Source organism: Aythya ferina (genome assembly GCF_964211825.1).
Source record: "Aythya ferina genome assembly, chromosome: 11".
In the NCBI taxonomy this organism is placed as follows: Eukaryota; Metazoa; Chordata; class Aves; order Anseriformes; family Anatidae; genus Aythya; species Aythya ferina.
The window spans coordinates 16247519-16274860 of NC_140307.1; the positions used below are offsets into that span (position 1 = coordinate 16247519).

A 27342-nucleotide genomic window follows, 5' to 3' on the forward strand; every position below is an offset into this window, starting at 1 on the left:
TTATTGGGTTTGAAAAAAAAAACCCACAAAAGCAATGTGAGGAAGCTGCCACAAAGAGAAACATGAGTGAGCCAATCGTAAGGAAACAGAGCAGTGTTTGTGTTGTGCTTTTTTTTTTTTTTTCTGTTTTTAGGTGAATATAATCTTTTCTTCGTTATATAATGCAGATGCTGTCCTCCATGTGAAGGCCCATCATGATGATGTCGCCTTCATTCTTACCTCCTTATTTTCTTAATCCCCCCATGTCAAAGTGCCTTGCCACCCTTCCCAGGTCATGCTCCTGAGGTCACTCACACACATGTTGCACTCCCTCTGTCATTTTCAACTTCTTTCTGCTTTCCCCCATCTGCCACTTAAAGCCATTTAAAATCTTCAGGCCTGCATCTGCCTTTCAGATTTCATCATGGTGATTTCTAAATCTGTTCACTGATTTCCCTTCTTTTCTCCAAAGCATTAATCAACCTGCTAAAGTTCTAGTTTTGTTACCTGCATTCCTCTCTTGTTTTACTCTTTTTCTGTACTTTGGCAACTCATGACTGTGTTGCTGTATCTCTGTATTCTCGTACAGTAAAAGAATTCCCCAGGTACTGTCTGAAACATTTCCTTTATCTTTCACATTTTTTTTAACTATTAAAAACTAATTACAGTGGTTGAGTAAAGTAACTATAAAGTCCAATAAGAAATCTAAAGCCCTCCTCCCACTGCCACCATGTCATTCCATGGAATTTCTCTGCTCCACTCTAATTCTGGAGCACAGGTGTTTTTTTTAAATGCTGTATATTCATAGAGATGGAAAGTCTTCCAGTGTCATCCTTTCATAAAATAGCTTATTGAAAATATTTAAGTGCTATACATTTATTACTAGGCCTAAGGATAGCAGAGTATCTTGAATATTATGCAAAAGAAAAGACTTTTTTATGGGATTAGCCTTTTTTATGAAAACTATTAGTTTAAACAAGTATTGCAGTCTGAATTGAATTCTTTTTTGTTGTACAGGTTATAATGGGGATTCTCTTCCCTCCTACCATCCTTTTCCTAGAGTTTCGCAGTTACGACGATTATTCTTACCAGACATCAAGAGAAAATGAAGAAGGCAAAGAAAAAGAGGATGAAAATGTGGTCAGTACTGGAGCTTATCAGGAAGTTCTAACACTTCAAAAGTGCTCAGTATTCTAAGTTCTCTGTGCTGTAGGTCATTGAGGTTAAAATCGCAACTGCCTCTGTGAAGAATCAGTGAAGGGTTTTGGAAGTATACAGGCTGTATTCTCAGGGCATGTAAATTGTCTGTAGAGATGTATAGATTTACTATAGCTGAGATTTTGTGTTTTAAGAAAAGACAACTGAGCAAAAGACTCCTCTGTTGCTCAGAGGAGGCGTTTTGAAGCTAACAGTTGGCTGGGATTATAAATGAGAAAAGCTACTATTTTTTATATGTGTATCAGTGAAAACTGACAACTTCATTTTTTTCAGGATGCAAATGCGGATACAGGCTCCCGAAAAGGAGATGAAGAGAATGGAAATAAAAAACAAAACAGCCTTCCAATTGGAACAAAGATCTACGAGTTCTATAATGCACCTATTGTCAAATTTTGGTTCTACACAGTAAGTCATGGTGATTAAGCTGACAGTGATTGTTTTTCTCACGCCTATGAAACTTGAAGGATTGTCATGTAAAAATAATAACTACATAATACATACATAATAGTGATTTTCATGGAATCTGATGAGTAAAGCACTCTTTTTATTCAGAGAAAAATGCTTAGACAGTGAAACAGAACAAGCAACTGTAGCTTATGCTGTCACCCTCTAAAGCTCCTACACACTTTGAAGGAGGCTCTGGCTAGCTAAACATATGCCAGACCATGCGAGCTGCATAGTCCAGTCACTCAGTCTGTGCTAGACTGGATTCCCTTGCTTTTTAAAGCCATCTGGATCGTGTTCTGCTTTGAAATGCACTTTAATACCAAACAAGAAATGCTGCAGTATGAGTGCTTGCCATTCACTGTGTCAAGTTAGGCTCAGGTGAGTGCAACCTCAACAGAAGCACAGATCCCTAAGACTTAATGGATGCTTTTTTTTTTACTTTTTAAATAATTAAAAACAATCTAAACTACAGCTATCTCATTTTCTCTTTAGTGCATCAAGAATTATCTGGTGCCAAACTCTACTTTAATAAAATGGAAAGAAATATTCTTGCTGCTGCTCATGAATTTCATGTGTTCCCTGCATGAAGGATACTGGTTTCTTTTTTATTCTGAGTTAGGATGCTATAATATTATGTAGGTTTTTAGTTTCAGCACATCATCACAAAGCACTATACTGATCTGATCTTTCTGCTGCCTGTAATAGTAATTTAAAAGGAAAATTCCCATTTAATTTCAAATATAAGTATTCAACATGGTTTCATAGTGTAAAGGAGTTACATTGTTGTAGATTAAAAAAGCCACAGGCACAAAGGACCTGATTTAAAATGCTTTGGCATTGTCCTGCTTATTTCAACAAATGAGATAATTTAGCTGTGTGGATCATATCCATCTGCTGGAGGCCCATGGCCTCTGCCACTGTGTGCAACAGCTGTAGTAGCAAGAGCAAGCACACTTCCTTCACAAAATAAAAGCTTTTTCCTTGCACAAGTAAGTCTTCAGCACCTGAATCTGTCACACACAGCCTCAAAATATGTGTTCATATGTGTTAATATGAATGTCACAAAAGTCCATAAAGGATTTCCTTTTTGTAGATATCATACCTGGGTTACTTAATGCTATTTAATTATATCATCTTGGTGCGGATGGAACGGTGGCCGTCAGTCCAGGAATGGATTGTCATCTCCTACATTGTGACACTGGCTTTAGAGAAAGTAAGAGAGGTAAAGTCTGATCATACTAACATCACATAATCTTCAAAACGAAGCTCTTTTGTAGAGGTAATAATGGCATTGACTTATGCAGAATGTGAGAAGCCGTGCATGAGAGAAGATTGTCTTATCCACAGAGTCCCAAAATGCCCATCATTGGAGAGAGTTTCATTTATGACCCATATCCTAAATCTTTCCCTTGCTGGGTAAATCTTCTAGTTTGAATGTTATTGATAAATTTCAACAACAGCAACAAAGGCTTAATTAAGCCAAAATAGAAAGAAAGATTAAAAGAAAATGTTGCAGCTAGGCACTTAAAATATTGCTGCCTAAGAGAAATTGTGCTGCCAATGGGAGGGGGTCCCAGCCACATATTAAATGTGAAAAGGTTGTTCTTTTTTCATGACTGTTACTTCAGAAATGTAGTTTGGCATTTCTCCTAATTATGTCTTTGTTAATTTTTTATTTTAGATTCTGATGTCAGAGCCAGGAAAGCTGAGCCAAAAAGTGAAAGTTTGGCTCCAGGAATACTGGAATATTACTGACCTGGTGGCCATTTCAGTATTTATGATAGGAGCAATTCTTCGCCTACAGAACCAGCCTTACATGGGTTATGGAAGAGTGATTTACTGTGTAGATATAATTTTCTGGTACATTAGAGTACTAGATATCTTTGGTGTGAACAAGTATCTGGGACCTTACGTCATGATGATTGGAAAGATGGTTAGTAAGTTACATATTTCAGAACTTTGTAGGGAACAAAATTCAGTTCTGATTTTAAATAACAACCCTGAAGAAGTTTTTCTATCTGTGTAGGACTCTGAGTAAGGGCTGTGAAGAAAATTGCCTTGTAAATTTTGCACATACATGAGATTGAATACTCTCGCTAATAATTGCTTGATTCAAGAGGGAGATACTTTTGAAATTGGTTCAAAAAAATTCAGAAGCTTGTTCACTTTGCCTGCCTTCTGCCTTCCAAAGGCATAGCAATAACAGATTGCTGATACATAGGAATCATCCACAAAACTATCAGTTGTGGACAAATGATACAACAATGATTGTCATCTCTTTGCGACCACAGAAAAACTCTGTGTTGGAAGCACAGCATAGTAATGCCGTGATACATGATACAAAAGAGAATAGGGATAACAAACCTTTTACTGTTTTAAGTCTTTTTTAAATATAAATTCAGACTTTTTCCTGTATTTTTATGTATGTTCATTCGTGAGGAGTAGTTAAAGAATAATATTAGGAAGATTATCTAGGAAAATGTGTGAGACTTGATCATTTTACTGCATGTTGGCAAACAGACATGCCGATGGCCCTGTCCTAGCTTGTGATGATAAGAACCCCTCTGTGTGGTCTCTCTGCAGATGATTGACATGCTCTACTTTGTGGTGATCATGCTTGTGGTTCTAATGAGTTTTGGAGTAGCCCGCCAAGCTATCCTGCATCCAGATGAAGAGCCTTCTTGGAGACTAGCTCGCAACATCTTCTATATGCCCTACTGGATGATCTATGGAGAGGTGTTCGCAGACCAGATAGACCGTAAGAGTAGAATTCATAGTAAGATTCTGTTTCCTGTTTATGAGGCAGATGATCAGATCCAAATTAATGTTGTTGTTTCTTATTTTTTTTAATTTGGAGTTAGAGTGGTTCTGTCTGTATGATAAATTATTCTTGTCTTGAGGGTTTTCTTGTGACAAACTCAGGAGACTAGGAACTTCCTGTTCCCCGCCTGCATGTCCTGTCTCTCATTGTATGACCCAATTCAGTTAACAGTGAGAGCGATATAGTCTGGAATACTCACCTGTCAGAGAGTATAACAGCATTAAATGTTCTGTTTACTTTCAGGAATCAGCAGAGATCATTCTTAATCTTTTCTTTGAACCAATGTTTTACTAATAGACAATTCCAACAGAAGAAGAAAAAAAAATAAATACCTTTTACAGGAGACAAAAGTATACATGCCTTTTTATCTCCAGCTCACAGCACAAACAATGAGCTAATACATTTTTACTAATACTGATACATCTATCTACTTTCCAGAAATCTTTCACTTTCATAAATCACTCATGTTCTTTTCTACATCTTTGGAAAAACGAAACAATAAAGGAAAGCTGCTTGATTGGCTTTGGGTGTGGAAATAGCATTTCTTACACAAAAGCTGCACAGATGAAAATAAAATCTGTCTTAGAGGAGATGGACACTGTCATGTTACTGATAGTTTTTTGTTAATATTCAAAATTTGTACAGATGGTTAAACATGGAGCTGGCTTCCTTTAGTATATATTAGAAGAGTTTGGCTGTCTTCTTTACTCCCCACCACTGCTGGGTGTAATCTCACCTTCGTAAGATCTCTCCTGAGCCTTCTCTTCTCCAGGCTGAATAGTTCCAGTTCCCAGCCTTGCTTCATTTGTCAAGTGCTCCAGTCACCTTAAACATTTCTGTGGCCCTTTGCTGGATACTTTCCAGTTCTGGGGAGCCTGGAACTTGACACACCAGTCCAGATGTGCTTCCACCAGGGCTGAATAGAGGAGAACAACTACGTTCCTCAACTTGCTGGTAACTCTTTTCCTAATGCAGCCCAGGAAGCTTTTCAGTCTGGTTCGCTCCATTTAGAAGATGCCCATGGGCAAGAAATCAGTGGTATTCAACAGCAACATATTCTTTAGCAATAGGAAAGACTGGCTGAGTTTCTTTCAAAAGTGTGATTTTTCTTATGCTCACCATTTAGGGGTTGGCGAGCAGGTATCTATACAGCCATTAAAATGGGCTTTAGTAATACTGTACTTTAATAACAGCAGTATCGTGGCTATTAATGGAAAGAGAGCTATTCAACAGAAACAGCTGGCAGACTCAAAGCCAGGGTGATTCTTAAAATAATAATAAAAAATCAGGAGGAAATGTTCCATAATAGCTGAAAGAATGATCTTGTGTGGTAACTTTGAGTTGTTTTGTGTTTGTGGTGACCGCCAGTTTTGTTAGTTGCCTGAAATATCTTGTAAGTTTGCATGATCATCTGCCATCAGCATTTTGTGATTTATTTTAATATCATGGATTTGCTGCCTTGTGTAACATTTGGAGAACACAAAGTGAAAAGGAAATGGCAGAATGCCGTGCAGTTTTAACTAAGACATTGTTTCTAACCATGTGTCTCCACTGTTACAACATTTAAGTTGTTTATCTTTTCTTGGTGACAAAACTGTATTTTCAATCATCTTTTTTGTTTTCTGTTTTCCTTATATTATTCTATTGTTCTCTTTCCTTCTCTCCCTGCCTCCTTTCTTATTTCGTTCCTTTGGAATGCCATTCAGTCTATGCCATGGAAATCAATCGTAAGTCTCTGTGGAGAGCTGATGATCTCATTTAGCAGAACACGTTCATTAATCTTTTTCTTCACTAGATCCTAGGTATTCAGTAAATATCATAATTATAGGGCTTACCCAATATTCACATGTCAATTGTTTTTCTACTGAAATAGTTTCATCTGAAAAGAAGCAGAGGAAAAATATTTTAATATATGTTGCAGATCAGAAGTTTTGGCCAAGCTTTTGTAATTAATATCATGTTATAAATAATTACTTTTGATTACCTATATATTAGTGTTTCTTTAGCAGCTCTTTGACTGATCCACGTAAATAATACTATGGTTCATTTGACTTCCCTTTTATACTTTCCTTGTGATAAACAGGAAAAATGTAGGTCTGATCTTTGAAAAGCAAGTAAAATATGTTGGGATTAATCATAGACTAAATATCTATTTTCTTCCACAGTAAGTAAGAATAAACTGTTGTCAAATATTTGAAAGTATTTTTCAGGGGACGTTGGATTTTTTTTTTTCCACTTTCAGAAAGCTTCAAAAAGCTGTTTTTGCCTAGTCACATAAATAAAAAGTGTAATGAACTTACTGTCAGACTTAGTATTCATTAACGGATTTCAGCTAAGGAACCTGTGGTTGATAAACACTCTACCTAATACAAAATGGTTCCAAAAAAGAGTTTAGCCTTGCATTTGAAATTAGATAGGCTGCCCCTGCACTTAAAGACAGAACAAACTTGCTGCATTTACCCAAACTCTAAAAAAAAAAAGCCCTTACTCCAGAGAGTCTATGTATTTTGTGAGGAAAAAATATCCATTTGGAAAGGAAGCTACGCTATACAGTAAACTTGAGGTCACTCCCATGTTCACTATTACAGGACTTTTTTTTTTGCATGGTGTAGTTAGAAGCAGACTTTGGAACAGAAATTATACATACTTTCTACTGGAAATAAATTGGCAAAATTTATTTAGTTTGGTAAATTTTATGTGTGTGTCATTATTAAATAAATGTGAATTATTTTCTCAACTGTCAGGCAATTTAAATATCTTTCCTGTTTTTAATTCAGCTCCTTGTGGAGACAATCTTTACGATGAGGATGGTAAACGCCTCCCTCCATGCATACCAGGGGCCTGGCTCACTCCAGCTATTATGGCCTGTTACCTCTTGGTGGCAAATATCCTCCTGGTAAACCTGCTGATTGCTGTCTTCAAGTATGTAAATGATCATGTACTATCTTTACTTTCTTATTGCCAAGATCAAATTTCAGTGGGAGTCCATCAACTGATTTTGCAAGGGTTTGCATTTGCACTCAGAATCTATGAAGATGACTGGCAAATGTTCGGAATGGTTCATACGCTAGGAAAGAGCACAGGACAGGTTACTGCAAATTTGCCAGCAACTGCAGTAGTCGATATGCAAGAGTCGGGCTATCATCAGTCACAGCCTAATGGATAATGTCAGGCCTCAAGATTGCTTAGTAAAGATGAAAACTGAATCCATGAAACCTGCTACATCTGTGATGGAAGCCCATACAACCATTAGCTAACATGATTCTACCATAGTTCTGCAGAATGAAAATGCAAGTATCAAAAGCAGAAGGCATTTCTACTATCACTGCATCATCTGCCTTCTTTTTTCTGCTTGCTTTGCTTCTTGTAACTTAGGAACAAAAAGAAGAGAGGGTTTTGCAGAGTTCCTGTACCACCCATGACTGCAGTGTATATTGCCTTGAACCAAGAGAAAAGATGGCTACACATTACCAAGATCTGTGGCTACATGTGTGGCCAGTACAAGCAACATGCAATTGTGCAAATTCTTAATATTATTCCATGAATCCATAAAATCCATACTTAGAATTTGCAGGAGTAAAACTAAATGCATTTCTACAGCCTGTGCTTTCTGCCAACAGTTATGTTGCATGCTTTTCCTATCATCATCTAGGGATTAAAAAAAATAGGAACAATTGAAACATGTACTTGCTACTAACGTTTTCCCATAACACCAACTGAGAAAAGCAGGTGATTCCATTTGGATGTCCATAAATACGCAGTGTTGCAGGGCTTGCTGGCATAGGTGATGGGTGTCACAATCACAAAAATAGTTAATTTTGTGCTCAGAAAACTACAGCTCACAAAGCCCGTCTTTCATTTGATGTATGTAGCTTAAAAGGTCATGAATTTTAAAGTGCTGAAATGCCAGTCACATTGCTAGGGGGAAGGGGAAGTATCTTACAATGGTAGCTATTATTGGCTGAAGAGACCAAGGAATCAGCAGTTTGGGAAGTAGGTCATGCTGTTAACTCCTGCCATCCTAGCATGGTTACAGGGGGGTGAGACCTAACTGGGGAATTCCTGCTATGCTAGAGAGACAGAATGAAGTCAGGTTGTCAATTACCAGTGTAAGTAATCTCATGTATTCTTAGCCAAAAGAAACTAGGAGCTACGTGTACTCAAGAATTCTCTGTTTTTGAAGAGATTTTTTAACTGTTTTTGTGAAGGTAAATTTTCTAAAGCACAGAAAGAAAAGAATTGGACGAACACATAAAAATAGGAAGCATCAATATCATCCTCATAGATGTGAACTGTCCTAGTATATTCTAAAATAGCTTGAAAAGCTTCGTGTAAGACACAGAACATCCAAATCTTCTCTCTCGTAGTTGGCATTTTATAACCTTTAATGTTGTTGTCTCTGGATTGAACAGTGTCCACTTTCTACTCCTTCATATCCCCTGAATTACAAAACAGAATGTCTTTATAATGCACCCCATTTTGGTGTAGAAATGATGAAGCTGTAGCTTCCAAGAACAACATGCTTTAAAAGAATATGCACAGTGTTTTCAAATCAGAAGTCTGAATGAACAAAGTTTGAATTTAGAACATTTTGTGAAAACTTGAGAAGTGTTCTATGTAGGTCAAGCTGATTAGCATGTTAAAAGAAAACTGTGGTTCTTTGGGTTTAGCATACAAAATACCTTTCATGGTTTTAATACTTCGTATAATATCAAATACTGGAATGTGTTAATAGAATTAATACATTAATAAATAAAATTGTTAATAAAATTGTGTAAGTTTATTTTCACTGACAGATAAAGCACTTTACAGTAGAAGCAAATAGTCTGTCTAAGATGATGACTATTTTGGGTGGTGCATAAGAGTTACAGAGCACCTTCTGTTCTGCTACCAAAGGAGTAATAAAATCATGAGTTCAGGTTCATCATTAGTTCAGCAAGTTCAGTTGCATCAACTAAGAAGTGAACCAAGCAAGTCATGTGGTCTCATGTTGTTATTTATTTTTCACTGTTATTCTTGCTTAATGATAAGTAAACTTAGGGGCCTAATAGAAAACGTACCTACGTTCCCTTTCAGCAATACCTTCTTTGAGGTAAAATCAATATCCAACCAAGTCTGGAAGTTCCAGCGGTACCAGCTGATTATGACGTTCCATGACAGACCTGTCCTCCCACCGCCGATGATCATCTTCAGCCACCTCTACATAATCATCAAGAGAGTCTGCTGTCGCTGCAAGAAGCGTGAAGGAGACCAGGATGAGCGTGACAGGGGACTGAGTATGCGAAGAATCTTCTCTAAATTTAGCTCTTAGCACCATATTAACAGAAAGCAGTAGCTTTTCCAATGCTGACCTATTAATTTTGTTCACATTGACTGTCCAGTGTATTTGCAGAGGACAGCATGGGACAAAATTGATATGAGGTTAACAGCCGTTGAGTTCCTTGGGCTTTTAAGATTATGAGATGCTATGCTGGTAATGAATGCTTTCTTTAACATACTTCAGCATACCTGGCATCCACTTAATCTGGTTTTACCAAGTTCTAGTAAAGTTCATACAATGGAAAGGGGAAATAGGAAACTGAGAGAAAGGGATTACAGTTTCAAATGTCATCTGTAGTGTCAACTTCGTGACTGTGAGCAATCTGTGTCCAAGAGCATACCTACTTTCTCCATGTTACATACCTGCTATTTCACAGGAGAACAGTGAGGATTCTTCTACTAACTCTGCAATTATTAAGTAATTATCTTTTGCACAGTATGCTTTTGATTTAAAAGAAAGGAAATAAGGGCAGAAAAAAGAGTAAACGTAACAGTCACTACAGATAAAAAGAAACAAATCTGAATAAAGGATAAAATGTTCCCACGAACTTATGTTTCCATTGGATTTTCCTACATGATTTTAAGTTTTTGAAGCTCTTATCCAAAGAATGTTTGGAAAACAATGTTATATCACGTTACCTGTTGCCTTTAACTGTCATTCTTTATGGATGATACTTGAATTAAGGAACAGTCAAACTGGCAGAGATTGCTCTAGTCTCAGCCTGTAAAATCTGTTGACTTTGTTTAACATGTAGCACTATTATTAGAAAGGGTAAAGGTCACTAAGAAAATTCAGCCCTTAGTGGATGGTTGTAGAAGCAGATAATAGTCACAATGCATTACGTTGCCTTCAGGGCTATAGCCATCCTTGGCGAAGTGCTCATTCCCTGTTTACAAAGTCATCTGTTCTTTTAGTAGAGGAAAAGTTAAAGGTGTTAAAAACACATTTCTTTCTTCTGTTTTATGCAGAGTTATTTCTGAATGATGAAGAGCTAAAAAAACTGTATGAGTTTGAAGAGCAGTGCGTAGAAGAATACTTCCAGGAAAAAGAGGATGAGCAGCAGTCATCTAATGATGAACGCATCAGAGTTACCTCTGAAAGGTACCTATTAAGAAAAGAAACCAAACCACTTACCTGGAACAATGTATTGCTTTTTGTGTCCTCATTATAACTGAAGTTTAGATAAAGTAGATTTACGATCTTGGAGAAACCCCCGCCATTCAGAAGCTGATCTGAATCCTAGGTAAATGTCAATGCAGATGCATCTCTCACAAGAGCAAGTTTTTTGTTGTTCTGATGGCGTGTCACTAAGGCTGCTGGTTTGGTTAACTTCGTTGTAAGAACGTTTCTGTCCAAGGTGTTTTTTTCCCTCTTACCCATCTGAAGATCACAGTTACACCTCAGATTCCACTTGAGAAAATCAGTACTTGTTAAACTTTTTATGCTACGTTCCCTGATGGTGAGAACCTTCTCCTGCTTTCCTGTAGGCCCTCTTTAGGTACTGGAAGGCTGCAATGAGGTTTCCCTGGAGCTTTCTCTTCTCCAGGCTGAACATCCCCAGCTCTCTCAGCCTGTCTTCATAGGAGAGGAGTTCCAGCCCTTTGATCATCTTTGTGGTGTTCCTTTGGACTTGATCTAATACATTCATGTCTTTCTTGTGCTGGGGGCCCCAGAGCTGAATGCAGTACTCTGAATGGGGTCTCATGAGAGCAGAATTGAGAGGCAGAATCACCACCCTCAACCTGCTGTCCATGCTTCCTAAGTGATCTCTGAGACGTTTAATTCCCTAACGGCTAAATATCTTTTTGTTGAAGGGAGGCAATTTATATCTTGCAATATTATTTGTGAGGTTTGAGAATAGAGAAGTAAATGAAATCTGCTACGTGTTATCAAGTCATTTCTGTTGCACTATTTCTCCATGGCAATTTGTCAAAATCCTAGGTATTGTACCAGAGAATAAAGCGTGGTTGCTAAGCCTCACTGATTCACTATGGTCTATAGTCACAAAGCAGATTTGTGTATTTCTCATGGCTTCTTGCTCCAGATGCTTCATCATCTTTTGTGTGTAAGAGCAAAAGAATGTTAATTTCATTTCCACAGTTGATTTACTAGTATATGATCTCTAAGTCACATTCTAACACCTGCCTTTTTTATTAATTCTTCTGGAACTGTAATTTCCATTACGATATAAATGATGAAAGAAAATGGAAAAAAATGTGTTTTTTTAATTGAAATTTTTAAATTAAGCTAGACAGTAATTCTACTCCCTTCTGCACTGATACGTAAGTGAAAGGTATTTCAAGAAAGAAAGTAACCCCATAAACACTAGTGCATGTTCCCTCTTCCACAGCCACAAAACCAGTTTTACAACATGCCTTGATGCTGTTTTAAGTCATTCTGTGAACATGTTATTAGAAGGTATTTTTCATATAATTAATTGATGCATTCACAACTGAATGTGAAGAGGATGGCACACTCAAAGAGGAATATAATGGTAGTCTCTCCCAAAAGGGCTGCAACTCTTGTACTCTCCTGGCATGTAAATAAGGGAAAATTCAAGTAGCCCTCTAATACGGTATAAGGAAAGCATGGATAAAAAGAAAATGAACAAGTACTATGCTACACACAGGAAAAAATAATGATGTATAATGATACGTAGCACAAAATTCTGTCTTAGGAAAAAATCAGTATCTGGGGGCCTATAACAGGTTACTGCACTATCCCACCCTTTCTATTTTATGCTTCCTCTTTTGTACCCAACAGAGTTGAAAACATGTCTATGAGGCTAGAAGAAGTGAATGAAAGAGAACATTTTATGAAAGCCTCTCTTCAAACAGTTGACCTTCGACTCTCTCAACTGGAAGAACTCTCTGGTCGGATGGTGAATGCTCTGGAGAAGCTGGCAGGTATTGATAAGTCTGAGCTGACATATACGCGTTCACGGGCTTCATCTGAGTGTGATGCTGCGTATCTCCTGAGGCAAAGCAGTGTCAACAGCTCTGACGGCTACAGCATGTATAGATACCACGTTGGTGGGGATGAGTTAACTTACGATGACAGTACCACTCCGATGTCACCAGCCATAGGTTTGCGTAAAAAAGCCCATTCCATTGGTACAAAAGAAGATGGAGCAGACCCAAGGATGCTGGTTCCAGAGAACCAGACCAGTCTCCATTACACCTCTAATCCTAATGCAGTCAACCCGTCAGATTACAGTAGATCTACATTAGAAACTGAACAAAATGTTTCCAGACCCCATTCTGGTTCGGGTATTTTGGAGGATGAAAACCAAGGGATTTTCAAGAATGATGAAACGGTTCCTCGAAGTATAAACCAGATGGATGTTATCAGCAGACAGTCGGTACCCAAACCAGATTTTCAGAACACTCAGTTAAAAGTAGAACGGACTAAGTTAGAAGCAACAATCTCTTATCCCTTAGACAAATCAAAAGCAATGCGCTATTTTCCTCCTGAAACGTTCAGTGCTTGTCAAACCACTATGATGAAGTCAAGGAGCTTTATATTTGCAAAAGGCGGAAAGGTGGTTGGAGGAGTTAACAACTGGACCACTGAGTATAGTACCATCATGGATCAGGTGTGCCCTTCTACAATTGAGCAGTGGGCCACAGAATGGAAATATGAAGTTGAGCAGCAACTTTCTCAAGAACATCCTCCAGAGTACCCTGGTTTTGTCTCTGAAGCAGAAAGGCACGCAGAGCAGAAACAGTTACAGATGGACACGGATGATGACAGTGATGTTGGTGAAGCAGGTATTAGTGCCTCTTACACGTCTGCACCTGCCACTGTCAAGGCTCAGAAGGAGAACTTACTATCAGTAAAGCCGGACAGGACTTCGGGGTTCCCATCAGTACGGTCCAAGAGTTTGCACAGCCATTCTCGGAAAGCCAAGTCTGTAAAGGACAAATTAAACAGACCAGGACATGCCAGTAGCGTAACTAACTTAGTGGTAGCATTTGGCAGTGCAACAGAAGAACAGAAAGCTAGGCAAGAAAATGCATCCACAGAAACTGAGTGTTGAAATGGTTTATGGCCCCTGTTTTATTGACAGTCAAGAAAGGAGTATGGCTAATTGAACAAATTATGAATTTTTTTAATGAATTTTTACAGAAGAATTTTGCATATGTTTGTTTCTTTTCATTTTAGACTTGCTTGATACATGTTCTGTTCTTAAGTAAGTGCACTGGGTCAGGTGAAGGGGAGATACGTACTCTCTCAGGGGCAGATGTAAAAGTAGGCACAGTCCACAGATGCTGACAGCTTAGATCTTCCTTTTTTCCATTTCTACTTCCCTCATAAGCTTATTTGCTGATAGACTTTTTATAAAAGCTCTTGAAAGGACAATACTATCATGAAATAATGTAGAAAATATTTTTTCTTCTTTATCAGAAGACTTCTTAAATTGCACAAATTTTTAACCAGCCTTAGTTTTTATCCTGATTTATGCAGCTGGTTTCTTTCTGGCCATTATGTTTTCCAGATCAAAACAAAATTGTTGACTGCATGGAAATATTATGCAGTTCCCTTTCACTTCTGATTTCTTGCATGCTTCTTAGCAACTCTTTCAGAAAGGCAAAACATAGCAGTTTCTATCCGATAAAATAGAGCTGAATGGAAAAATACAGTTGTGTTTTGAAAAACCTGACCTGGAAAACTATGTGTAAACATATTCCTGACCCATCTTTGAACTTCAGTTGCCATGGTCTGCTTTCAGGATCATATCTGTCCCTGCCCCAAAGCATGCTGGCAGCCTTAAACTGTTGAAAAACAGTGATTATTGTTTTGAAATGTTTGGGGAGATTTTAAGTATAAAAAGTGTAGGGAGATTTTATTAATGTGAATCCAAGATCTGCATTAGTGTTTTGTATAAGCAGGGATTACAGTGGCATCCCATGTAGAGAAAAAAGTGACTTTGTTAAAATGCCTGCACTGGAGAAAAAACAGGAAAGGTAGTCTGATTAGGTGAGATCAAAATGTAGCCAATCTATGTTGGAAGCAAATCTACTGTGACAAATTAGTATTTAATTTTGCAAATTCAATATGAAAGTGCACGAAGAACAAGAGTTCCTAGGGGTCAGTCTAAACAAAAAATAAATTCTACAGATGAGAAGAGAAATTCCATATATTTTCTTGAGTCAATTTCAAAAAGAAAGTTCAAAGGAAATAACTCTCTCTGCAGAGCGTTTTCTATCCCTCAACAACTAGGAGTGGAAATCCACATCTGTAGTTACAGTTTCAACAGTAGGTTGAAAAACCTACTTACTAGGTTTTGATAGTTTTCTTCATAATAGCATGATTTTTTACTTGCCTCATTCTTCTCTGTTACCTTTTAGGAATTTCATTTTCCCAAATACTCAGCACCTCTTTCTTCAGGGGAGGCATGCTGTTGAACAGACAGGAAAGAAAATGAGTTAAGGCTATGTTACCTGTTCACAGAATACTAGTCCAAAGTTTATGCTTAATTCATTAACAGTTAGTACTTACTCATACACTACTTTGAAAAAACAGAATTTCTTTTTGTCCCCCACCATCAGCTCCTCGGTGTGTACGTCTCTGTCTGCTCTTTGGTAATGCTTTTCTGTTTTGAAACACAGAGATTGATGGAAGACTTTAGAATGCATTGATGGCATCATTTTTTACTATTTGTATTATATTTTCACACTCCACAATTACACTGTGAAGTATTGTTACCATACTGCACGATCATGGTAACTGCATAGATATTGCTGAAGGTTCAGTCATCATTTACTATAGCTTTTTGCCAGCTTGGTCTTATGAGCATGTTTACTGGTTTCACTGTTGCAGAACAGTGTTGACATTTTGCTTTTCATGAGGGCTTCTTTTTTATCCAGCTTTAGGGAACATGACATTCTGTAAAAACAGAATGACATTTGAAATCGTTTCACTTCCTTGTTTACTTCTGTGTTACCTTTCTATGCAACTACACAGCCATTTTGTATGCGTGGTTCAAGTATCCTGCAATTTGCCAATGCCTTTTATTGTTTGCCTGCACACTCACCGGGAACTGATTCATCATCAAACAAAGGGATGCAGCTTTTCAGCACTTTGCTAACCAAGCAGTATGCATTGTGGAACACAGTACAGTGTGTTGCATGTCTCTTGTTACATTGTGTTTATAAAATTTGAGTTAAATCATGCTGTGCTTAACCAGTCTTTTTTTTAGCATTTGCATTACAAAGTTACTAGGTGACATGTAGTTTTCAAACAAAAACATTTTACCTTTGTATTTATTTTCTTACTTTGTGTAAATCATTTATAAAGAAATCTTATGAAAAAGATGTGAAATGAATTCAGTATACCAAAGTGGCCACGATAAGGATATCAATTCTTTATTTACCTGTTTCTTCTTACGCAGTGAGTGGGCTGAACATTTTCTAAGTGAAGTTTCTTTTTTAACATTTGTCAGTAATTTTCCATAAAGGTCTGTATCCATTTATGACTTCATAAGGCTTGGATGCTTTCTGTGCTCTTGGATAGCACAAATATGTGATGATAACTCCTCTGCCGTTAAATATGATCTAACTACACTGACCTTCGGCAGAATTAGTTTAGACGTATGGCCATTTTAGTAAGATTTAAATATGACTCTGTATGTACATAAAAGACTGATACTAGAATCGGAACATACTAAATAGAATAATGAGCAACATGTCTGCATGCCTGCCTGCCTTCTTTCTTGAATACTGGGTGAAAGGACGAAAGTGCAGAACTGGTATTTCTGAAGATACATGCTTAATGTTGCCTTTTAAGAAGATGCATCCCTCCCGCTACGAAGGATGTGGCGACTCCACAGCAGTGTCATAGTGAATTCTGCTTACTGTTTGTTTTATTCTGTACTTGACCTGTACTGAACCAGGTCAAGTCCTAAAGAGTGTGCAGTCTAAGGCTGTGTTGTATGCAGAGGCATTACACTGAGGTAATTGGGGTGAATTCACCTTCTAGTATCTTGCAATACAGACATTTCCCTCTTCCCTCAAGGCAAGTATTTCAAACATGGTGACCAATTGTTACATTAATGTAAGCAGGTTCTTAACTATAATGGCTGAGTCCAATTCCTCCATTTTACATTGCGTCGTTCTGGGACTAGCCTGACTTTGCTCTTGCAAGCCCTATTCTATTGCACCAACGCATCACCATTTCCATTTGAAATGTTGGATTTAGATACCTGGGAACCAAGAAAATCAAAAGTCCATAATATTAAGTAGTGAATTCAAATAATCACTGAATCCGTCCAGGCATGGTCTCTTCATACTGCTTCTTTGGACCCTTTTCTAGGTTCTGGGCTTGACTGTCATATTTGGCAAGATGTATATCTATCTGTCTTTCTAAATAAAAATTAAAAGAATTACAAGGATCTGCAAAGCCTTGTCAGAAAACAAGGAAAGCAAGGAGGGCACATGACCAAGGATGTCAACAGGACTAGATCTGCATGATTCCCGGGACTGCGCTGCACTGGGTGCTCTGGACAGTTAATACACTGACACAAAGCCAGTTTGCTGCTGAGCACTTGTCATGGGAGAGGTGAGTTTTCAGAGGGAACAGCAGCACTTGGACACATTGCAGGGGTCTCACCTGCTAACATCGTTGTCAGCTTATTACTTCTGTACCACTGGTCACTCTGGTTGTACTCATGTTACACTCAAAAAGTTGTTACAAGCAAAAAGGAGATTTACCTTATATAAAAAGTCATGAATTTATCGTTAGCATAACAGAAGTAATAGCAGTCTAATATATGAATTATTATTAGTCTAGATGTAATTATTACTGAGGAGGAAAGAAAAAAAGAGGAGAGATGAGAGGAGAGAAAAGAATACTACTACACTAGTACAGGGAAAAAATAAGGTAAAATTGATATATATGCACTTCCTAGTATCCACCCCTTTTTCTCGGGTGTTATGCTCACAATTGCACTGATCCTCTGGGTCAGTGGCTTCAGGCTGCAGTGAGGGCAGGGAGGAAACATTGCCAGGTGTCAGGATCCCAGGTCCTTTGCTAGGATGAGCATTATGTTGATGGTGTCTTCTTCTTTACTGTTTGCTTTCTTGGAGACATTTTTATGTTTGCTAAAAAAACTTAACATCTCCATTTTTCTTCGCTGGCTTACTACTCTGTATTACACCCGAGTTTTCTAGTCACTGTAAGAATTGCTTTCTCAGATAAACAAACAAGCCAAGGCACAGCTCCGGGCAGGTTGAGACAAGTTCAGACAAAGCAGTCCTGACAAGCCTCAGTCCTGAGGCCTTGCAAAGTCAGCATAAAGCCTGTGGCCTGTTACTAGCAGTGACAATACTTTCTAGAAACTGGGCTGCCAGACAACTCTAGTCCAGGAGGTGCTTTCCTCTCCCTACAGGCATTGCAGATAAACGTTTCACTGAATGAAGTGGTCACCTCAGCTGGTTATTTCAGCCTGTTGTGGATTTTGATAAACCAATGGGATCCAGCATCAAACAGAAAAGCAAAACAGGTATAAGGAGCAGGTGGGCTGCCTGGGCTATTTAATGCCCGTTTCATCTGGTGCCAGGGACAGAGCGGTTGGGCAGTCAAAAACCAGTAGGCAACAGTACTTTGCATTGCAGGCTGACAAAACACAGACCTTAGGAGAAATGAGACACAAACTACAAATTCTCTTAAAACTACAGTCTTCTTTGGCTTCTTTCAACTTTGAGCCTAATGAGGAGAAATTTGATATGGTGAAGTGGTACTTTATGGTTGATGCCCTGTATCTTCACAATGGATGTAAGGTAAGTCTTCAAAACAGGCTTTAAATAAAGTCATATTTGCAGTTCCTCAGCCAAAATAATTAATCGTCCATATCCACCATTTGCTTGGTGTGAAATTTAATGAAAAAGGAATTGCATAATTTCGTCTGCCTGCTCCGCTCCTCATTTGTCTCTACAACATTCAAACCCCTCTGAAACTGCAGTGCATCATCCTGCATGATTCGAGATGCCAGCATCTCCCTTCTCTAGCACTAACTGGATGGACATGCTATTATCTGATCAGACCAGCAGACTTCAAAAATGACCATGGAGAAAAGGCTGGCTTCTAGTTTGGAAGCACTGGTAATCTGAGAGTCATGATCACATTACCTATGTAAAATAGCACAAGCAGAGGTGGAACATTGTAGCAAAGAATAGCTTCAAATAACTCTAGGCAAGTAATATCTATGTAATGATTAACAAGGAAAGTACGTTTATGTAATGGAGCAAAATTCAGCATCATTGAATTCCCACACTAAGAATACTATCCCTATTTGCATATGTGCCTTTAGAAGGAGATGCTTTTTTTATTTTTTCTTCCCCCTGGGGTACTTCAAGAATCTAAAACCTTCATGGTTTTTATGTATTTTGCATATCTTAGCCAAGACTATCAACGTGGCTGTTTTGTGTAAATAATCACATTTATATTCTTCTGCTGGATCTTCGTCAATGATACTGAGGAAAGAGATTTTATTTCAGCTGCTTAAAAAAAAGTAAATTAAGGTGTAATGGTGATCTTCCACAAGAGTTAATACAGCCCTGTAGAGCTGGCTTTGTCACAAGCCCCCAGCAGAAGTCCCACACTTCTACATGCAAACTATGGCAGCTCGGGTATGCAAACTGTTGAGTGCACAGGTCCAGGTTGAAGTAACAAACCATAATGTGTTCAATGAAAAATAGACTAAACTTTGATCAGTGAATCCCTGACTTAGCAGACTTGCCACATACTTGCTGTAGCTCTGACCATGTAGCTAAGCTGTGAAATCACACAACACACATCTTTGTGTCCTGGAGTTCAAACCCATAATTGAAGCATTCTTCATAAAGCTATGAAAACACACAAGCTGCCATAGAAATACAGGCCTGGAAGAGAGAGATCATTAACAGTGAAGTGAGTTCAGCAGTGACGATAGCATCAGTGGCAGCTGGTAGTCTAACCTGTTCTTGAATGTGTCTAATGAAAGCCATTCTCTAATCTGCTGAGATCAAAAGGGATCATTATGAAAATCTGTTCTGATTTAACCCTAGACCTCCAGCACTGCACAAGCCAGAGTACTTCCCCAACCACAGAGCTGTCTTGTGAGGCTCCACCAGAATTTGAAGGAAGGTACCTAATCTGACGTGCTGGTAATACAGCAGGTTATGCACCATAGCCAGAGGTAAGCAGATAAGTATCTCACTGTTACAAACAACTTACACTGTATGAGATAAGAAGCCTCAGGAAACTGCCACTCAGCATGTGGGGTCCGATACCGCCAGGAGAGCTGGCCAGGCAGGTCTGGGAGGGCCAGGATGCTGGACGAGTGCAAGGGTACAGTCAGTCTAGCCCACAGGAGAGATCTGTGGATATCTTAATGTTTAAGCAGTGAAAATATCTGCACTGAGTCAGAAACAACTTTAAAAAAAAATAATGATACGAGAATAAAGAAGGGCTGTTGTTTCCTTTTAGTTATGCTGGCTTCCCACTTTTCTTTCGGGGTTGTTTATATAAAACAAAGGCGTTTTCAGAAACCACTGGCTTAGTAGAACTGCTTGAAAATAGCAAGCAAGTGAGTCAAGCTGGGGTGGTTGGAGATGGGCAGGCACTTTAATGCATTGCCAAACAGCAGGATTCAGGGGTCTTCCCTCCTGTCCTGCTTGCCCTGCCCTCCCTGACCACTTCATCTGCCTGCTTTGCCCTGCCAGCCCAGCCTGCCCTACCTGCTCTGCCTGTCTGCCCTGCTTGGCTCTGCCTGCCTTGCCCTGTCCTGCCAGCTTCTATTGCGCTGCAAGTTGTGACAGAATTAAGTTGCTCCTCTGAAATGCTCACTTTTGTGAAACCAACTTTCTCCTCCCACTGGCATAAAACTCTTCCATTGGCAACTTGTGACCGTTTCCAACAAACACCCTCACAAATCTTGTGACCCTGTGTTCACTGAGTTTTTGTTTGTTCATTTTCAGAACAGCATTGCAATTTGAATGTCAGTCCAGTCCTAATGGAAATTCGTGCTATCCCTTGCTCATTCCCTCAAGATTCAGATTGTATTTGCAGCGACTTCTCAGAAGGCTCTGTGCTGATGCAGAATCACTCTTGTAATTCTGATGTGACATAAATAGTCATTTTTAATGACACAGGCAAATTTGGTATATGTAATTTCAAGCCTAGCTGATTTGTACTGATTCTGCCTCCCCCCACCCCCACCGTTGCTTTCTCCTACCCCTTTTCTGATTTTAGTTTTCTTTGAACAATGTTCTGAATATGAACAAAAAACATTCAAGAATAAAGATGAGGGCAAGTCGCCGCAGTATTTCTCACTTATCAAACGCTCAAGGGACTTGGCTCGTGAAAGAGTCACCGTCAGGAGGGGAGCTGTGGTTTGCACTCACAGCACTGTCAGGCACTCAGCATTATACCACCAGCAGCTTCTGCAGCACAGCACGTTCTGTAAAATGGAAAGGAACTGAGCCCAAAACCACGCAGCTGAACAATGCCGGGTAGACAACGTTGTTTGTTTTTTTTGTTGTTGTTGTTGTTGTTTTTTTGTTGTTGTTTTTTTTTTTCCCCAGCATAAAATATGTAAAAGTACAGGATAAAGTGAAGGGAACTGCCTGCTGACACTGAATAGATGGGACGCTTGTGCACAGAGGTACACTTGTTCTAAAAAATACCAGATGGGATTGTTTTAATCTTCTGTGCCTGAAAGTCCAAGCATAGTGGATGGTTATGGAGGTCCTTGCAGGTGTTCTCCCCTGGGCTGTTGAATAGCTTTACACGTGCACACAGCCTTCTTCTTTGACGTCAGCAGGTGCCAATGGATCATTTCCCTCCTCACTGTTCAAGCAAACCTCCCTGTGCCTGGCATCAATGGGGCATCATATGTCAGGGAATCTGGATGGTGCCCTGAAGTCTGTCCTTTCATTGAATACCCATCTCCTAACCTCACCGAAAGTTCACAGGGTCTGCAGTGCTGTGTGTTTCCCAGCAGCTGGTGCTAGGTGCTGTACATGCCATTTTGCGTCATAAGTCATTTTGAAACTTGGTTTCCTGGTTATCAAAAGAAATAGCAGTGCAACATTTTGGAGTTTAGGTGGGCAACTGCATTGCTTTCACATTTTGGAGAAGTTAAAGTGAGCAATCTGGGAATGCCTTGAAAACCTAAGTAAAGGGAACTCCATGGCTGTAGACCAGCATCTGTTTTCTCCAGTGGTTTGCACGTCTACAGCAGTGAGCAAGAGGGTGGCTGGGGCAGCAGCCTGGGAGCTTCACCAGTATGTCCGTACAATATTCCATAGCCGTAACATGATGATACACCTCATGTAAAAGGTGACAATAAGAACTTGGTAACAGTAGCTGATTCATGCTGGAGCTTGGTTCTAACACCAATTACCTGAGACAACCCCGGGTTACAATAAAACCTCCCTTAGCGGGCCTCAGGCAGAGGTTTCACAGTCTCCAAGTGGCTCAGAGGGCGAACCATGGAAACCCTCCACTTGAGTCTACATTTTAATGTTGTGCTCCCCAAACCCTGTCTTTTGCAACTGCTTTTCTCTGGGGAAAGCCAGGAACAGATGCAGCATCTTGGCCCTCGCCCAGAGGCAGTGCTGAGCTGGGGCACCAGCCCTGAGGTCCCCTGTGCCCTCGGGAGGCTCTGGGAGCAAATTCCCCTTCCCTCATCTGGAAACAAGGAGTGGTGGGTGAGGGAGGTCTCTGAGGGAATGGGGAAGATGTTGTAACCTAAACCTACTTTCCCTCTGGTCAAAAATAACAGCATTGATGGGAAGTGCTATTGCAGGAAGTGGGTAACAGTACCTTTGCTATTTCTGCCTGCCCTACACTGTTGTGTTACGCTGTTTGGAGCTGTTTACGGCTAAATGTAAATGTTTACCCTTTCCTAGCCCATGGCAGCCAATTCTTGCCATCTGTAATTTTGCACACATTGCTGTTACAGGCTGTGAGAGCTGTGAGGGAGCGTCACGCTTGTTCTCACTCAAATTCCTGATTATTCAGTGAGGTGTACAGAAAAGTGATTCAGCCATTCTTACAACTATTGTACCTGTTGTTAGAGCTGGCAGATCAGCAGGTGAGCACACCTGTCTGCCTCTTTTATTTTTTACCAGGGTTAGTGATTTACTAACAGGAAGGGTTTGGCTGCCCCTTGGTGTGGCTCAGCCCCAGGTGCTGCTTTTGGGACACCTCAGCAGCACCTCAGGCTGCGTGCTGTGTGCCCCCCGCACCTTTTGGCCCGCTCTGCGGTGAAATTTCATCCCTTTGTAGGCAGACAAAACACAACGGGTGAATTCCAGCAGTTTAATGAGCGAAGGGCTGGACGTGCCCTTGAAAACGCGTCACGAACGCCGCGTACAAGCTGCACTTTGTGATCTGTGTCGCACAAAGCAAGCGGCAGCGCCGTGCTTGAGCAACCCGTGACCCGAAAGCTGCTTCCAGCGGCTGCTGCTGAGGCGATGGATGGGGAGAGCTGGGGGCCGCCCCCCGCCCGCGGCCCCCTCCCCTCCTCTCCCTTCCCCTCCCCTCAGCGGCCGCTTGGCCCCTGCGCGCCGCCGTACGAGGGCCGCGGCGGCCATGTCGGGCGGGGCCGCGGCCCGCCCCGGCCCGCCCCAGCCCGCCGGGGCCGCAGGGAGCCGCCGGGCCGGGAGGCGGCGCCGCGGGGCGGGGCGGGGCGGGGGGAGCCGCGGGGCTCCGGGAGGGCTCCGTGAGGGCTCGATGAGGGCTCGGGGCAGCCGCCGGGCGCTGGCTCCTCCCTCGGGGCAGGGGGCGCGCGGGGCCGCCCGCGCCGTGTGAGTGACGGGGAGCGCCCGGGCCGGGCGGCTGCGGGGCGCCGGGCCTGAGCTGACGGCCCCCGGCGCCCGCTCCCGGCGGCAGCAGCGGCCATGTTCTCCCTGCGGCCGCCGAAGCCCACCTTCAGGTCCTACCTCCTGCCGCTGCCGCAGGTAACGGCGCCGGCCCTCGGCTCCCCCGCGGCTCCGACACCTGCGCCTCGGCTGCCGGCACCGGGCGGCCTCAGCGGGGCCTGCGGCCGGGGGTGTGGGGGGGCGGCGGGGGGCGGCGGGGGGCGGCGGCTCCCTCCTCGCCTCAGGAGGGAGCCGGGCTCGTCGCGCAGGGCGGCGGGGGGCGGTGGTTGTGTGGCAGGGTCTTTATTCGTCGGGTTTGGAATTGAAAAGCGAGCAGGTGTGGGTGTGTGTGTGTGTGTGTGTGTGTATTCTGCGCCTTTCGTCTTAGGAAGCTTTCCCTGTGCTTGGGAAGTTGGTGGCGTTCAGTGCCTCAGGGCTTTGTGCCAGCCTGCTGCTGTGCCCGCGGACAGCTCGCAGAACTCACGCCGTTACCGAGTGCCAAGCCCGATTGTTTCTCATTCATCCAGCGGCTTGTTATGTCCTAGATTACACAACCAGTTAAATATTAGCAATTAAAATATTATACCTCTCTTCTGGTAGAAAACTAAACATCCCCAGCCACCTTTACAGCAGGCTGTTGCCATGATTAGATCCTGCCTCGTTATAATCAGCTTGTTAAAAGAACGACTTTCTCCTGTACCCCAATAGACCAGACTTGCGTCTGACTGTAGGATTGTGTCTTTTTAAGCAAATTCCTTTTTTTCTCTCCTTCCCTCAGTCTGAAGACCATCTAACTGCAGAACCCAGGATTAAAAAACTGGAACCAATACTTCTGCCAGGTAGGCGTAAACCAGAAATTTGACGGATAACTCAACAAATACATATTTAAGATTTCTGTTTATTTTAGTAGGATTGGTAACATGTAAATTGTTTTCCCTCTTTTCCTGTGTTTATTGATTTCAGTATATTTTAATCTTAGCGTGCTCCTCCAGAGAGTGAAACTTCTAACCAAGTAGGAAAATCTAGTGACATGCTAATCTGCAGAGAGCTGTTCTGACCTGTTTACCTAAACCTGAAAAGCTAAATAAATACATACGCGGTTTTGCTTGTGTGATGGTTTACTACGTGTAGAATAATGTTTTTATTCTGTTGTGAGTATTTGAAATGGAACTACGGCAAATTTTGCAGCTTCTGTGGTATTTCTAGGAAGACCCCATTAGTAATTACAGTTTTGTCAGGTAGCCAGACCTTTACAGTGTGTTGAACTCACTACCATAGCATGTGTTGTGGTCTTTATTTTAAAGGGAAGTGTGTGGAACTTCCACCAAGCAGGTATGATTGACTCGTGTATTAGAAGACTTCTAATGCTGTCTGTGTTCACGTGCTCTTATTGAATAGGTAGCTGTGAGGTTATTTTGGAACCTGTCTGTAAACCTGTGCAGACTATTCTTCTTAATGTGTGGATGAGAAAAGCAACATTTTTCTTACTGTTCATAATTACGTAGGTATACAGTTCTAAGCTGTTGGTGACTTCCTTTTCACATTTAAAATCAGGCATTATCTTTGGTAAATGATGTTTTGATCAGTGAGCGTTTCCAAAAGCCTTTTTTCAGCTACTAAAGGAACAGTCTACTGTTTTCAAGATTACTTTAATTGCAAACTGTACATCACAGCCATAAATTTGGCAAGCTCCAAAGCTTGCTGTTTTTAAGGTAATTTTTAAGTTTGAAACAGAACTTTATAATGTATTTTTTTCTTAGCATTTAGAGGGTATAAACTTACACACAAAGTAATATAGGAAGCTTTCGGTATCATGTTGTCAAGGTTGATAAAGCCTGCTAACTTTCAAAGTGATCAATATAATAAAAAAAGTTACTCTTCAGAATTATTTCTCTCACTTCTTCACATGGAACTGTTGTTAATTCAGCCATGCTAATTAATATATGGTATGGTGCAGTGAGGTACCTGAAGAGGCTGGAATCCTGTGGAAGAGATTCAACTGAAAGATTACATGCCAGCTGACTGAACCTCTTTCATGAAGGAAGAGTGTACAGATTTTGCATGGGGTGTGAATACTCCGAGATGCATTGCTAAGAGCACTCAGTATTTGACATATTTTTACGCTTGCTAAACTTCTGCTTAACAGTTGGAATCTTACTGGTTATGTTGCAGTTGTGAGTCAAAGACCTTGGATGAATTACAAGGAAGTGACTGCATGTTCTTCTCCGAGACATTCCACAGTAAACGCGAGGCAGTACAAGATTGCTCTTCTCAAACTGTGACACATCCTGCATTTACTGTGGGGCATGTGCATGAGCAGTTACAGAAAACAACACACGTGCAGCAACGTTTTGCTGCGTGGTTAATTCTTTGTGAAAGTCCGAAGTGCACTTGAAATGGTGCTGACTGGCTTTGTTTTTCCTCAGCTGGCTTATATTTATCCCAGGTTTGCATCTTTTCTCATTTCCCTTGTTTCTGCTGTTTCTGAAATCAATATGTGATGGCCTTGGGGACATTTGTAGTAAGTTGTTCTCAGTAATATAGAAAGTGATTGAAAGAATGGGACTCAGAGCACAGAATTAAAACTGCTATTAAACTTTCTGCCTCCAAATTATTCTGTAATAAAATTCACTGCTGTGTACAGCTACAGAACAGTTGTGACAAAATCTTTTTGTGAGCATCAGTCTGTATGAGGGTGGGGTGAAGTTCAGAAGTGACTTATTTTAAATGACTTAAATGAAACTCTTCCTGTTTAAGGTTAAGCCTAAGTGCCTTTTTTTTTTTTTTTTTTTGTCATCAGCTAGTGCAGTAGAAAACTGCATAAACAAGTACACATTGTACTGTTGGGTAGACAGGCTTTTGGATTTGTCATAACCTAAGTTTCTGGCCAAATTCCAACTCATTTAATTACATTAAAGCTGACTTGTACTCCGCTGCAAATGCAATTCGAGTATGGTATTCTAACATCCTGACCTTAATAGTATTGTGGAGTTGCTTTTGCTTTTGGAAACCGAGTCAAACCTGAGCGGCTGAATGTTGATTATTATCTTTTAATTGGTGGATTTTTTAAGGAGTTATTCTGGAACTAAAATACATTAGCACAAACAGTTAATTACTTCAGCAATCGTCAAAAACTGCAAATAGCTACATTAAGTATGAAATTCCTAACATGTAATCATATTGAGGGAGTAGTTTACTAAAAACTGAATTCTAAAGTAGGACACCAGTTAAATACCTTGCTGCCTAGCTTGTATTTTTATGCTGTGGAGGTTAGGAAAGGGAGTTCCAGGCATGGAAATATGAGTCAGGTTATAAAATGACAAGGTTTTTATTAAAAAACATAAAAACAAAACAACATAAAAGTCCTTGGAATCTACATTGGCATAAACTTTGATCTTACAGAGATTCTTTTCAAAGTTTCCCCTGGGTGTCCAGACAAATAGAGATGCCTCTCTTCAGCTTTTGGAATAAAAGCCTCTAATTTTCATGGAACTGTGTACCTTGACCAAGGTGTGGCTTTAAGAAGAGCAACAGACATCATTTAAAGCAAGTAAAATAAAATAAATAAATAAATTGGTTGTTAGCGGCAACAATGATACTGCTATAGTGAAAAGCAAATATCTTTTTATAGAATTTGGAATAATTTCCTTCAAAAAATGTGGTAAAGTTTTAAGATGGAATTAGAGAAATGTTTTCTTTTTTCTGTAATT

General features: G+C 40.4%; 2 protein-coding genes and 1 long non-coding RNA gene across 8 annotated transcripts in view; 2 read left to right on the forward strand and 1 right to left on the reverse strand.

Annotated features, from left to right (window-relative positions):
* TRPM1 (transient receptor potential cation channel subfamily M member 1) overlaps positions 1-13918 on the forward strand; it is a 125596-nt gene extending 111678 nt beyond the window's left edge. For 2 of the 3 annotated variants that reach the window (XM_084532429.1, XM_084532431.1), the window contains 9 exons: positions 997-1119; positions 1471-1602; positions 2738-2866; positions 3326-3577; positions 4228-4402; positions 7243-7387; positions 9542-9741; positions 10754-10886; positions 12549-13918. In XM_084532429.1, the coding sequence (XP_084388555.1) occupies positions 997-1119; positions 1471-1602; positions 2738-2866; positions 3326-3577; positions 4228-4402; positions 7243-7387; positions 9542-9741; positions 10754-10886; positions 12549-13824 (2565 nt within the window). In that variant the 3' untranslated portion in view covers positions 13825-13918. Of the gene's footprint in view, positions 1-996; positions 1120-1470; positions 1603-2737; positions 2867-3325; positions 3578-4227; positions 4421-7242; positions 7388-9541; positions 9742-10753; positions 10887-12548 lie in introns of all 3 variants that reach the window. The other variant, XM_084532430.1, reaches the window with a different exon arrangement.
* LOC311442806 lies at positions 4734-20152 on the reverse strand. Its single transcript, XR_014696881.1, has 6 exons — positions 20001-20152; positions 15288-15381; positions 15112-15170; positions 13616-13696; positions 9548-9694; positions 4734-6344 (listed from the first exon to the last, which is right to left on the reverse strand). It is a non-coding gene; the product is annotated as an uncharacterized lncRNA (long non-coding RNA).
* Positions 20153-23475: 3323 nt separating this feature from the next.
* The window catches only part of MTMR10 (myotubularin related protein 10), a 37935-nt gene continuing 34068 nt past the window's right edge, over positions 23476-27342 (forward strand). The window contains exons 1-2 of one of the 4 annotated variants that reach the window (XM_084531940.1): positions 23476-23731; positions 24411-24471. In XM_084531940.1, the coding sequence (XP_084388066.1) occupies positions 23672-23731; positions 24411-24471 (121 nt within the window). In that variant the 5' untranslated portion in view covers positions 23476-23671. Of the gene's footprint in view, positions 23732-24410; positions 24472-25927; positions 26079-26457; positions 27179-27342 lie in introns of those variants that run through there. The other 3 variants (XM_084531942.1, XM_084531943.1, XM_084531941.1) reach the window with 3 other exon arrangements.